Source organism: Coregonus lavaretus (genome assembly GCF_964263955.1).
Source record: "Coregonus lavaretus genome assembly, chromosome: 34".
Classification (NCBI taxonomy): domain Eukaryota; kingdom Metazoa; phylum Chordata; class Actinopteri; order Salmoniformes; family Salmonidae; genus Coregonus; species Coregonus lavaretus.
In genome coordinates, this window is record NC_140021.1 from 3,436,233 (window position 1) to 3,450,171 (window position 13,939).

Below are 13,939 nucleotides of genomic sequence, written 5' to 3' on the forward strand. Positions count from 1 at the left end.
GAGCGGAGATGGGAGACACCTGGTGGGGGGTGGAGACAAGCACAAAGACAGGGGAAACAGATCAGGGTGTGACAGTACCCCCAAGGCTTACCTCCAAACTCAGTGCCTCTTTGCTTGACATTATGGGAATCTCAAAAGAAATCAGCCAAGACCTCAGAAAGAAAATTGTAGGCCTCCACAAGTCTGGTTCATCCTTGGGAGCAATTTCCAAATGCCTGAAGGTACCACGTTCATCTGTACAAACAATAGTAAGCAAGTATAAACACCATGGGACCACGCATCCATCATACCGCTCAGGAAAGAGACGTGTTCTGTCTCTTAGAGATTAACGTACTTTGGTGCGAAAAGTGCAAATCAATCCCAGAACAACAGCAAAGGACCTTGTGAAGATGCTGGAGGAAACAGGTACAAAAGTATCTATATCCACAGTAAAACGAGTCCTATATCGACATAACCTGAAAGGCCGCTCAGCAAGGAAGAAGCCGCTGCTCCAAAACCGCCATAAAAAAGCCAGACTACAGTTTGGAACTGCACATGGGGACAAAGATTGTACCTCTGGTCTGATGAAACAAAAATAGAACTGTTTGGCCATAATGACCATCGTTATGTTTGGGGGAAAAAGGGGGTGACTTGCAAGCCGAAGAACACGATCCCAACCGTGAAGGACAGGGGTGGCAGCATCATGCTGTGGGGGTGCTTTGCACTTCACAAAATAGATGGCATCATGAGGAAAGAAAATGATGTGGATATATTGAAGCAACATCTCAAGACATCAGTCAGGAAGCTAAAGCTTGGTCGCAAATGGATCTTCCAAATGGACAATGACCCCAAACATACTTCCAAAGTTGTGGCAAAATGGCTTAAGGACAACAGTCAAGGTATTGGAGTGGCCATCACAAAGCACTGACCTCAATCCTATAGAAAATATGTAGGCAGAACTGAAAAAGTGTGTGCGAGCAAGGAGGCCTACAAACCTGACTCAGTTACACCAGCAATGTCAGGAGAAATGGGCCAAAATTCAACCAACTTATTGTAGGAAGCTTGTGGAAGGCTACCCGAAACGTTTGACCCAAGTTAAACAATTTAAAGGCAATGCTACCAAATACTAATTGAGTGTATGTAAACTTCTGACCCACTGGGTGTGTGATGAAAGAAATAAAAGCTTAAATAAATCATTCTCTCTACTATTATTCCGTCATTTCACATTCTTAAAATAAAATGGTGATCCTAACTGACCTAAGAAGGGAATTTCTACTAGGATTAAATGTCAGGAATTGTGAAAAACTGAGTTGAAATGTATTTGTCTAAGGTGTATGTAATCTTCCGACTTCAACTGAAGGTTTAATCCTAGACACATGAAAAGTGGGATGTATACGGAGTGTGCGGGGCAACAGAAGGCGAACAGCAGAGGGGCTAAGGACCTTAGATGGGGAAAGGTCAGATAAAACGGGTGGAACGTTTGCGGGACTCCACCCGGAGGGGCAGATCCCGAGTAGACAGCCATACCCTCTTGCTCCGGGAAGAGCGGGGGATGATATCCCAGGGAATACTCAAAAGGCGAGAGACCCGTAGCAGAACAGGGAAGGGTGTTGCGGGCATATTCCACCCACACAAGTTGCTGGCTCCAGGTGATGGGATTGGTGGAGACGAGGCAGCGAAGAGTCGTCTCCAGGTCCTGATTGGCTCGCTCCGACTTGCCGTTAGACTGGGGATGAAAACCAGAGGACAGGCTGGCCAACGACCCAATGAGGGTGCAGAACACCTTTCAGAACCGGGACTAGAACTGAGGACCGCGATCTGAGACCATGTCGACCGGCAGTCCATGGATCCGGAAGACGTGCTGCACCATGAGCTGGGCCGTCTCCTTAGCTGAGGGCAACTTAGGAAGGGGAATAAAATGGGCAGCTTTGGAAAACCTGTCCACCACCGTAAGGATGGTGGTGTTGCCATCAGATGGCGAGAGGCCGTGACGAAGTCCAAGGATATATGGGACCAGGGGCGGTGAGGGACAGGGAGTGGTTGAAGGAGGCCAGCTGGAGCTTGCCGCAGAGTCTTGTTCTGCGCACACACAGTACAGGCGGCACCTGTACTGTGTGTGCACATCGCAGTGCTAACTGTGCCACTAGATCCTGGTTCGAATCCAGGCTCTGTCGCAGCCGGCCGCGACCGGGAGACTCATGGGCGGCGCACAATTGGCCCAGAGTCGTCCAGGGTAGGGGAGGGAATGGCCGGCAGGGATGTAGCTCAGTTGATAGAGCATGGCGTTTGCAACGCCAGGGTTGTGGGTTCGATTCCCACGGGGGGCCAGTAAAAAAAAAGAAAAAAAAAGAAAAGAAAAAATATGTATTCACTAACTGTAAGTCGCTCTGGATAAGAGCGTCTGCTAAATGACTAAAATGTAAAAAATGTAAATGTAATGTCAGGAACCATGGTGGGCCACCAAAAACTTTGTCGGATGAAAGCCAAGGTCCGACGGGAGCCAGGAAACACTGGAGGACATGGAGGACGTGCTCTTGAGCTGACCGGGAATAGATGAGGATGTCGTAGACAAACACAAATCGGTTCAACATGTCTCGGAGCACATCATTTACCAGGGCCTGGAACACTGTGGCAGCGTTGGTCAGTCCGAACGGCATCACCAGGTACTCGTAGTGCCCGCTAGCCGTGTTAAAGGCAGTCTTCCACTCATCTCCTTCCTGTATCCGAACCAGATGGTAGGCATTCCAAAGGTCCATCTTGGAGAAGATGATCGCCCCCTGGAGAGGCTCGAAAGCTGAGGAGATGAGTGGTAGCGGATAATGGTTTTTAACCGTAATGTCATTGAGATCCCGGTAGTCGATACACGGATGCAGGGTCTTGTCCTTCTTCTCCACAAAGAAGAACCCTGCGCCGGTGAGGAGGAAGATGGACGCATAATCCCTGCAGCAAGAGAGTCCTCAATATACCCTTACATCGCTTTGGTCTCCGGACCAGACAGGGAATAAAGTCGCCCCCGAGACGGTGCCCGGGAGAAGGTCGATAGCAAAGTCGTAGGGCCAATTTGGCAGAAGAGATGTGGCTCGGGCAGAGCTGAAAACCTCACGTAAATCCTGGTACTACACAGGAATGGCGGAGAGATCCACGTTTTTTCCAAAGCCAGCAGGGAGACGTCCCGGGGCAGGCTGCGCTGACTTCAGACAATGAGCATGGCAAAACGGGCTCCAACCCATGATGGACCCCGTAACCCATTCGATAAGGGGATTGTGCATCTGGAGCCATGAAAACCCCAAAACCATGGGTACATGAGGAGACTCCGGGAGCGGAAACTGCATGGATTCACTGTGGTTGCCTGACACTCGCAGGTGGATAGGAAACATACTGTGGTTGACTCTGCCAATAGAGCGCCCATCCAGCGGTCTGATGTCCATCGGGATGGAAAGGGGTTGAGTGGAGATACCCAGCTCCAACACCAGGGTAGTGTCCATAAAGCTCTCGTCGGCCTCAGAGTCAATGAGCACCCGGATGGATTTGGACTGGCCTCCCCACAACAGGATAGCATAGAGGGGTTTACAAGTAGTAAGGGATTGGAAACTCCCCTTACGGCTCACCAGTGTGCTCATACCTACTGATGAGCCTGGTCTTTTTAATGGGCAGGTAGGTAAGAAATGTCCCGTAGCTCCACAATACAGACAGCTCTTAGTGTTTAGTCTGCGTAAGCGCTCAGCAGGAGACAATCTAGCCCTCCCCAGTTGCATGGGCTCTGGAGGAGGCAAGTCGGCAGCCCTCAGTGATTCCCGAGAGAACTCGGGTGACCTCGGATTCACTCGGAAATGTAGACTTCGAGGATTTCCGGGATTCCTTGGAGGCGAGGTAGGAATCGAGGATGAGCGAGGGCGTCAGGGAACAGATTCCCTCTCCCTCCTATGTTCCTGTAGCCGCCCATCGATCCGGATGGTCAAGGCTATGAGGGAGTCAAGGTCCATGGGCAGCTCCCGGGCTGCAAACTCATCTTTAATCACCTCCGATAATCCGTGAAGGAATATGTCGAACAATGCTTCCGGGGTTCCAGGCACTCTTAGCCGCCAACGTGAGAAAATCGACTGCGTAGTCTGCCACACTACGGGAGTCTTGACGTAGCTGGAGCAGCTTACGAGCAGCCTCTCTCCCGGACAACGGAGAATCGAACACCTTACGTACCTCCGCCACGATCTCCTCCAGACTGAGGCAAACAGCGGACTGTTACTCCCACACCGCCGTAGCCCAGGCGAGTGCCCTCCCGGACATCAGCGTTGTGAGGTACGCTATCTTCGAGCGGTCCGAGGGGAACGAAGAAGGCTGCAGCTCGAAGATGAAAGAGCACTGCTCCAGCAATGTATCGAACGCATGGTCATGGTGTTCTGCCAGGGTATGGAGTCACTCCACAAGGCATTACAGTAACTCGTCGTGTCTTCCAATAGTGGCTCCTTGCTGGTAGACAGTGTTGTGGAGCTGGTCTGAGTCTGCTGGGTCAGTCATGGCCAGTTCGTACTATCACGGCTCAGGTTAAGACCAATATGCAGACACAGGAGGCAGATAGTCTCAGAGGTTATTATAGTTCAAGGGGCAGGCAAAAGGTAAGTCAAGGCAGGCAAAGGGTCCTAATCCAAATCAGTCACGCAGGTACAGGACGGCAGGCAATCGGTAGGTCAAGACAGGCAAAGGGTCGTAATCCAAATCAGAGTCAGGCAGGTACAGGACGGCGGGCAGGATCAGGGTCAGGACAGGCAGAAAGGTCAGAACTGGGAAGACTAAGAAAAACAAACTAGAGCACAGGAACCACGGGAACACGCTGGTAGGACTTGACGGGAGAAGACGAACTGGCAACAGACAAACAGAAAACACAGGTATAAATACACAGGGGATAATGAGGGGAGACACCTGGTGGGGGGTGGAGACAAACACAACGACAGGTGAAACAGGTCAGGGTGTGACACTCTTGTTTAAATTGCTTTAGGTTGCCCTGTTCAAACCATAGAACCTGATCCATATGTTTTGTCAGGGATTTCTCTGTAAAACACGAAAGATAAAGCAATAAATGTTACATGTCAGTATCGACAATGACACAATGACAGTAATGTACTAGTGATGGGCTAGTAGATGGATGGATGAAGGGACTATTTGACAAACATAAGGTGAGTGACCTCTGTAAAGGGGGGAGATGGATCTGATGATCAAAAGACAAATGATGAGAAAATGATGAAGGTGAAAGAATAGACACGTGCAATGGGGCAGACGAGACAGGTTAACATCCAGTACTCATCCCACATCCAGAGGAAGCTGCTGTTCTGCATTGCACTGTGCTGCCGGATGTGATACATGGTAGAGGCCCTACAAGGCCAAGGTCACAGTAGCCATTGCCCCTTTCATTCCTGAGGCTCCCGAGTGGCACAGCGGTCTAAGGCACTGCATCTCAGCGGTCTAAGGCACTGCATCTCAGCGGTCTAAGGCACTGCATCTCAGCGGTCTAAGGCACTGCATCTCAGCGGTCTAAGGCACTGCATCCCAGCGGTCTAAGGCACTGCATCTCAGCGGTCTAAGGCACTGCATCTCAGCGGTCTAAGGCACTGCATCTCAGCGGTCTAAGGCACTGCATCTCAGCGGTCTAAGGCACTGCATCTCAGCGGTCTAAGGCACTGCATCTCAGCGGTCTAAGGCACTGCATCTCAGCGGTCTAAGGCACTGCATCTCGGTGCTTGAGGCGTCACTACAGACCCCCTGGTTCGATTCCAGACTGTATCACAACCGGCCGTGATTGGGAGTCCCATAGGGCGGCGCACAATTGGCCCAGCGTCGTCCGGGTTTGGCCGGTGTAGGCCGTCATTGTAAATAAGAATTTGTTTTTAACTGACTTGCCTAGTTAAATAAAGGATACATTTTTAAAAATCCCTTAAACCCTAAATCCATTGGATTACCCTTTCATCCAGGCAGCCATCTATTACCCAAAACGGCAATTCCTGGGCCGTGGTCTGACAATTCCCAAAGGGCCCGAATCCAAAATGGGAAATGACCCCTTTCTTAGGCTTATTTATGAAGGTGCGCAACGGGCTTTGCAGGTGTGGTTCCCTTGTGTGCGCTAAATAAATGTAATTCAACAGCTGAAAACCCTCCCACTTACTGGCCAACATATTTCTCATGAAGTTTTAATTCATTAGGGTTTCAGTACATTTATCTTAAGCCACCCCTTTAAATACTGTGTACCTTTTAGTTAGAATTTTGTCGACAGACTGGGAGAGAAAGACATCTAAATATATTGAACCAAAATATAAACGCAACATGTAAAGTGTTGTTTCATGAACTGAACCAAACGCACAAAAAGCTTATTTCCCTCATATTATGTGCACAAATTTGTTTACATCCCTGTTAGTGAGCATTTCTCCTTTGCCAAGATAATCCATCCACCTGACGATTGTGGCATATCAAGAAGCTGATTAAACAGCATGATCATTACACAGGTGCACCTTGAGCTGGGGAAAATAAAAGGTCTAAAAGGTTCAGTTTTTTCACACATCACAATGCCACAGATGTCTCAAGTTTTGAGGGAGTGTGCAATGTTGATTTCTCTACCATAAGCGGCCTCCAACGTTGTTTTAGAGAATTTGGGATCCCAGACCACGTGTAACCATAACAGCCCAAGACTTCCACATCCAGCTTCTTCACCTGCAGTATCATCAGAGACCAGCCACCTGGGCAGCTGATGAAACTGTGGGTTTGCACAACCAAATAATTTCTGCACAAACTGCCAGAAACCGTCTCGGGGAAGCTGATCTGCGTGCTCCTCATCCTCACCAGGGTCTTGACCTGACTGCAGTTCGACGTTGTAACCTACTTCAGTGGGAAACTGTGCCATGCGTCCGGTTCAAACTTAAGGCTTGGTCTGCGCTCCGTTCCATAACCATTGAATGTATTTTTTTATATAAATTATCAACTATTACTAATGATTGTCAGCAACAACCAAATGGCCGTGACGGTGTTTGCACAGGAAGCAAATGAAGGTTAACAAAACAATGTAATTAAATGGATTGATAATGTAGACTATACCAACTGAAGGGAACTAACGATAAATTGGCTGTTGAATATGTGTTGTTATTAGGCCTACTGACGGTCGATACTGGTAGTGGCTAATATTTAACATAAAGAATGCTGAGTTGCATCCAAAGAACACCATACCTACTGTGAAGCATGGGGGTGGAAACATCATGCTTTGGGGCTGTTTTTCTGCAAAGGGACCAGGACGACTGATCCGTGTAAAGGAAAGAATGAATGGGGCCATGTATCGTGAGATTTTGAGTGAAAACCTCCTTCCATCAGCAAGGGCATTGAAGATGAAACGTGGCTGGGTCTTTCAGCATGACAATGATCCCAAACACACCGCTCGGGCAACGAAGGAGTGGCTTCGTAAGAAGCATTTCAAGGTCCTGGAGTGGCCTATCAAGTCTCCAGATCTCAACCCCATAGAAAATCTTTGGAGGGAGTTGAAAGTCCGTGTTGCCCAGCGATAGCCCCAAAACATCACTGCTCTAGAGGAGATCTGCATGGAGGAATGGGCCAAAATACCAGCAACAGTGTGTGAAAACCTTGTGAAGACTTACAGAAAACGTTTGACCTGTGTCATTGCCAACAAAGTGTATATAACAAATTATTGAGAAACTTTTGTTATTGACAAAATACTTATTTTCCACCATAATTTGCAAATAAATTCATTAAAAATCCTACAATGTGATTTTCTGGATTTTTCTTTCTCATTTTGTCTGTCATAGTTGACGTGTACCTATGATGAAAATTACAGGCCTCTCTCATCTTTTTAAGTGGGAGAACTTGCACAATTGGTGGCTGACTAAATACTTTTTTTCCCCACTGTACACTGTCCAACGAAATTCTTACTTGCAGGTTCCTTCTCGACAATGCAACAACATAAGAAATTATAAAAGATTAGAATACGAACATAAAGTAAATGGCTCAGTAGAATATACAGTGAGGGAAAGAAGTATTTGATCCCCTGCTGATTTTGTACATTTGCCCACTGACAAAGAAATGTTCAGTCTATAATTTTAATGGTAGGTTTATTTGAACAGTGAGAGACAGAATAAAATAAAGAAAATCCAGAAAAACGCATGTAAAAAATGTTATAAATTGATTAGCATTTTAATGAGGGAAATAAGTATTTGACCCCCTCTCAATCAGAAAGATTTCTGGCTCCCTGGTGTCTTTTATACAGGTAACGAGCTGAGATAAGGAGCACGCTCTTAAAGGGAGTGCTCTTAATCTCTGTTTGTTACCTGTATAAAACACACCTGTCCACAGAAGCAATCAATCAATCAGATTCCAAACTCTCCACCATGGCCAAGATCAAAGAGCTCTCCAAGGATGTCAGGGACAAGATTGTAGACCTACACAAGGCTGGAATTGGCTACAATACCATCGCCAAGCTTGGTGAGAAGGTGACAACAGTTGGTGCGATTATTCGTAAATGGAAGAAACACAAAATAACTGTCAATCTCCCTCGACCTGGGGCTCCATGCAAGATCTCACCTCGTGGAGTTGCAATGATCATGAGAACGGTGAGGAATCAGCCCAGAACTACACGGGAGGATCTTGTCAATGATCTCAAGGCAGCTGGGACCATAGTCACCAAGAAAACAATTGGTAACACACTACGCCGTGAAGGACTGAAATCCTGCGGCGCCCGCAAGGTCCCCCTGCTCAAGAAAGCACATATACATGCCCGTCTGAAGTTTGCCAATGGACATCTGAATGATTCAGAGGAGAACTGGGTGAAAGTGTTGTGGTCAGATGAGACCAAAATGGAGCTCTTTGGCATCAACTCAACTCGCCGTGTTTGGAGGAGGAGGAATGCTGCCTATGACCCCAAGAACACCATCCCCACCGTCAAACATGGAGGTGGAAACATTATGCTTTGGGGGTGTTTTTCTGCTAAGGGGACAGGACAACTTCACCGCATCAAAGGGACAATGGACGGGGCCATGTGCCGTCTGTGTCTGAGGAAACACCGTACAACTGGCGACTGTACCTATGATGAAAATTACAGGCCTCTCTCATCTTTTTAAGTGGGAGAACTTGCACAATTGGTGGCTGACTAAATACTTTTTTCCCCCACTGTATCATACTGTTTGTGCTTTTGTATATGAAAACCTAAATGATTTATTCTTGTCTTCCATGAGGAGGAGTACATCTAGACTCTCCAATGGGTTTGCATAACAAGTCACTTAAGTTACATTGATTCACTCTGTGTGCAATACTAGAGTTTAACATGATTATTGAATGACTACCTCATCTCTGTACCCCACACATACAATAATATGTAATTTCACTCAGTCGAGCAGCGAATTTCAAACAGATTCAACCACGAAGACCAGGGAGCTTTTCCAATGCCTCACAAAGAAGGGCACCTATTGGAAGATGGGTGTATCCCTTTGAGCATGGTGAAGTTATTAATTACAATTTGGATGTTTTATCAATACACAGATTCACTACAAAGATACAGGCATCCTTCCTAACTCAGTTGCCGAAGAGGAAAGAAACCGCTCAGGGATTTCACACCCAGGAGGTTGGTGGCACCTTCATTGGGGAGAATGGGCTCGTGGTAATGGCTGGAGTGGAATAGGTGGAATGGTATCAAATCCATGAAACACATGGTTTCCATGTGTTTCATGCTATTCCATTTTGTCCGTTCCAGCCATTATTATGAGCCGTCCTCCCCTCAGCAGCCTCCACTGATTTCACCATAAGGCCATTGGTGACTTTAAAACAGTTACAAAGTTTAATGGCTGAGGATGGATCAACAACAAATCCCACATATATTTCCATTGAAGCCAGGGAGATAGGGGAGAGGGAGATGGTTATATTACCTAAAGTTTCCTTTATTATATTTACAGATGTCTCAGGGGCGGATTTAGCAATTTCGGGGCCTGTTTCAAAATGCTGTTGACTTTCCTAACCCCAAAAAGGGACATTTACCCCCCCACCCCAAATAAACTGCTTTTATTATGAATATCCCACAATTAAAAACCTATTTTGTATAACAGTTTCATTCCTGGCATAATGAAATATATAGCCCATATAAAGCTGTTGAATCAGTGGCTAACACTCACTTTGTGTTGAGAATCAGTCAGTGGGCAGCTAGGGCCCATTTCATTTGAAACTGGTGAAACATGGCTAAGGCAACCTCTGCAATGTTTCAAGTGACTGAAACAAATTGTGCAAGAGCAGAAGGTTCATTAGAAAATGACAATGTTCTTAGTACTTAAATGTAAAAACAATGCTTTCACAATTGATAAGGAAGCCCAGCACATAGACTTTTCAATTATCCTGTTATATAAATACTGTAGTATTCTTTTGAAATAATTTCTCACACTCTTATTAGGAAGTACGTCACTGATGAGATGTGAGATGTGTCACATGAATTTCAGCACTTTAGTTTGTTACACCACACTATGGGTGTGTGATAGTCTCTTCTGTAGACAGTTTACGTTACCGTCTAGGGTAAGTATCGACTTCTTCACTATATCTTCTGTTAATTTGAATGTTCAAAATAAATTAAAGGAAATTATTTACAAGAAATTAGATTTATTATGTTCAAAGTACTGCAATTCGTTCATGTATTAGCTTCACAACTGAAAGACATACTGAATTTGATATGGGGATTGTTCAATGCAATGTGTTGTGTGAGTTAAGCTATTCTACCAGTAAGTGTATGTTTGTCCTGTTTCAGGTGATCAGTAGTGTGTGAGTTCTCACATGGCTTGTCCTGAGAACATGTTTTTTCTCATTGGCCTCTTTATGTCAGGTGAGTCTTCCACACAGCAACAACTAGTTATGAATCAGACAGAGGAATAAGCACAAGTGATGATATTTCATGGTATGAGCTATATTCCCATCTGGCTCAATGTGTAGAAAAGTGTACAGTTGACTCCTGATAAGTACAGTTTAATATTTTGGATTCAAACATTCTTTGCTCCAGATATGTCCATAATCCAGTTTAGGGCATGGAGTCACGACATCAGGAATCACCTGTACATTGAAATGAGTTCATATGTTTTGATGCAGTGGCAGAATATTGGGAGAGAGTGACTGTACTGAAAAGATCACAGAACCTCCCTGATGTTGTCCTTTATGTTGCAGGTGTTTTGGCCTGTTTTGGCCAACGAGATTTGATCACCACAATGCCAGATAGACTGGATGTACTGACTGGCTCCTGTGTGCAAATCCCATGTGCATTTTATATTCCTGACCAAAATTACTATAAATTTAACAGCACAATACTTACCTCTGGAGTGTGGTTTAAAAAATCCCCACTGTTTGCTGAAGGTCAGGACAATGTGATATTTAACAGTAGTGAGATGGTCAACAGCTATCAAGGGAAGATAACTGGAAACATGTCCCAGAAGAACTGCACCACAGTCTTCTTCAATGTAACCACCAGTTACTCTGATAAATACTTCTTCAGGATTGAAAGTCAACCATACCGTGCAACAGACCCTGAAAAGCCTGTTAATATAGATGTCAGGGGTAAGAGACAATTTAACTGTTTACCAACTATTTTATCCATTTTAGATTCCTTGCATCAAAGATAAGAGTAGAACAAGTGAAACAGTTTAGCTATTAGTAATATAGATGTCAGGGGTAAGAAGACAGAGACTATTTAACTTTTATAAACTTTTCTAAAATGAAATGAGTAGAATAAGACCAAGTAGACAGTGTGTCTGTCAGAGTAAAATATATTTATTTTTAATGTATTACAGATTTGCCTCCCAGCCCCACCATTACTGTCTCAGGTGAGATGAAGGAAGGGACCCCTGTCAGTTTGAACTGCTCTGCTGTCGCTCCCTGTCCCGAACACCCCCCTGAGTTGATATGGACTCTCCCAACACATTTCACACCTGAGAACCAACTGCAGGAGAATCCAGACCAAACCAAATCAGTTCTCTCCACGGTGACCTTCACTCCGTCATACCTTCATCATGATAAGTACATCACTTGTACTGCAGTCTACCCAGTAGGGACAAGCAACAAGACAGCTGAACATACCATGATGCTTAACGTTTCATGTAAGATTTAGTCACAGTTTCCTGTAGAATAGATAATTCTATCATGTTTTCACTGATGATTGTCATAGAGTGGTTTTTATTAGATTATTCAATATACCACATCCAGATACATTCTAAATGAACCCTTCTCCCTTAGTCTCTCCTAAGAACACCTCAGCCTCCATCAGTCCAGCTGGTCCAGTATTAGTGGGCAGCTGTGTTAATCTGATCTGCAGCAGTACAGCCAACCCTCCTGTGACAAACTTCACCTGGTTCCAGATCAGTGGGGGTAAACCAACACAGGTAGCATCTGGACAGAGTTACACCCTCATTGTGACTGTTGGTGATGGAGGACTGTACTACTGTGAAGCAAGAAATAGTCAAGGCTGTGGGAAGTCAGAGGAAGTGAAGCTGGCTATTAAAGGTAGAAGCAGTGGCACATTCAATATGACACAACATTAAGAACAATATAGAGATAGATAGATATAATGTAGAAGAGATATACTTGTTTTTGTGGAACAGACCAGATAAAGTATGCCTGCTATATGTATCTAGGCATGATACAGTTGTAGGAACTTAAATTGATTACTATTTTGTTGCTGAGAAGTTTCTTGCACCGCGGGAAATGCAGATAAGCTTTGTGATTTACATAAATTCACAGAACACCTGCACCAAAACATGGTTGTATTAATAGTATTGCACTTTTCATGTAGCCTTATTTTGGCCAGCTAATAGCCTAACCACCAATGGAACAACAATATGGACTAAACGTTCAAATCCTTTTGCTGCAGGATTATTTTGCTGCAACAATACTGGTCAAATTAAGATCTTACATCTGTACATCTACAGTACACGTGTAATTTGTAATATTAGACAATGTGCAAAATGTTTCCTCTTTTTGGAACAGATGACCATACAATATGTGCTTTATTTACAGAGCAAGGGGAGGCTGTTAACCCAAAGGTTTATGAGATTATAGGAAAAATCTTGGTGTTGCTTTTCCTTTTCAGCCTGATCGTGTTCTTTGCATGGTAAGAAGCTATTCCCAGCCTCATTGCAAACATATTTATCATGCTGTTTGTGCTTTTGTATATGAAAACCTAAATGATTTATTCTTGTCTTCCAGGAGGAGGAGAACATCTAGACTCTCCAATGGGTTTGAAACAACAGACAGATCATAGGGACAGGTGGGAATGTTAGAGTCATCTTTTAAAACCCATCTAGAATGTGCATTTAAGGAAGAATTGAATTAATACTGTGTTGTATAACCAACTGTAACTATGAAGTCATTCTTCTTCTGAAGTGTCTGTCCTGACACCTGTTCCTTTCTCTGTGTTCTCTCCTCAGAACTCCCCGGTTGGGACGGTGTTCTCTAACCAGGCCACGTCGGGAGAGGGGACCAGGAACCACCACTTAACTACCTAGATGGGCTTTATGTACAAGTGAATAAAAGAGGTGCATTTTAAGTATTTTGCCAATAGGTATTAAATGTTTATGTAGATTAATGTCATTATGTATCAGTTTTCTATTGGTACTTTAGTTACTTTTATATTTGTGTGCTCTTTGATTATATGCATTTTGTATAATTTATTTTGAGCCAATTCATTTTGAGTGTTGCGTTCACAGAGCATCCGTTTAATGGGTTCCAGTATAGAGGAACTGCTGAGTTCAACTATCTTACTGAAGGCAGTTTAAGACCATATAAAGTCAATGATGACTGAGGAGAGAAGACACAGTTAGTTGGAGAGACAGTGGTCTGATACAAGACAGGAAGTTGGTGAAGTATGTCTACATGACGGCAGAATGGTGTTAACATCTACTAGTCACTGTTTCTCTGCATCTTTTGTGCAGTTACCAGAATAATAATATTATCTATT

At 44.7% G+C, this 13,939-nt stretch overlaps 1 protein-coding gene across 1 annotated transcript; it reads left to right on the forward strand.

Annotated features, from left to right (window-relative positions):
* Positions 1-11,165: 11,165 nt before the first annotated feature.
* Positions 11,166-13,097, forward strand: LOC311109213 (sialic acid-binding Ig-like lectin 13; the record flags this gene model as incomplete). The annotated part of the gene is made up of 4 exons (XM_084152061.1): positions 11,166-11,544; positions 11,778-12,083; positions 12,220-12,486; positions 13,000-13,097. Exons 1-4 carry the CDS (start codon positions 11,199-11,201, stop codon positions 13,095-13,097), a joined length of 1,017 nt encoding a protein of 338 aa, XP_084008187.1. The 5' UTR covers positions 11,166-11,198.
* Between the last annotated feature and the right edge of the window lie 842 nt (positions 13,098-13,939).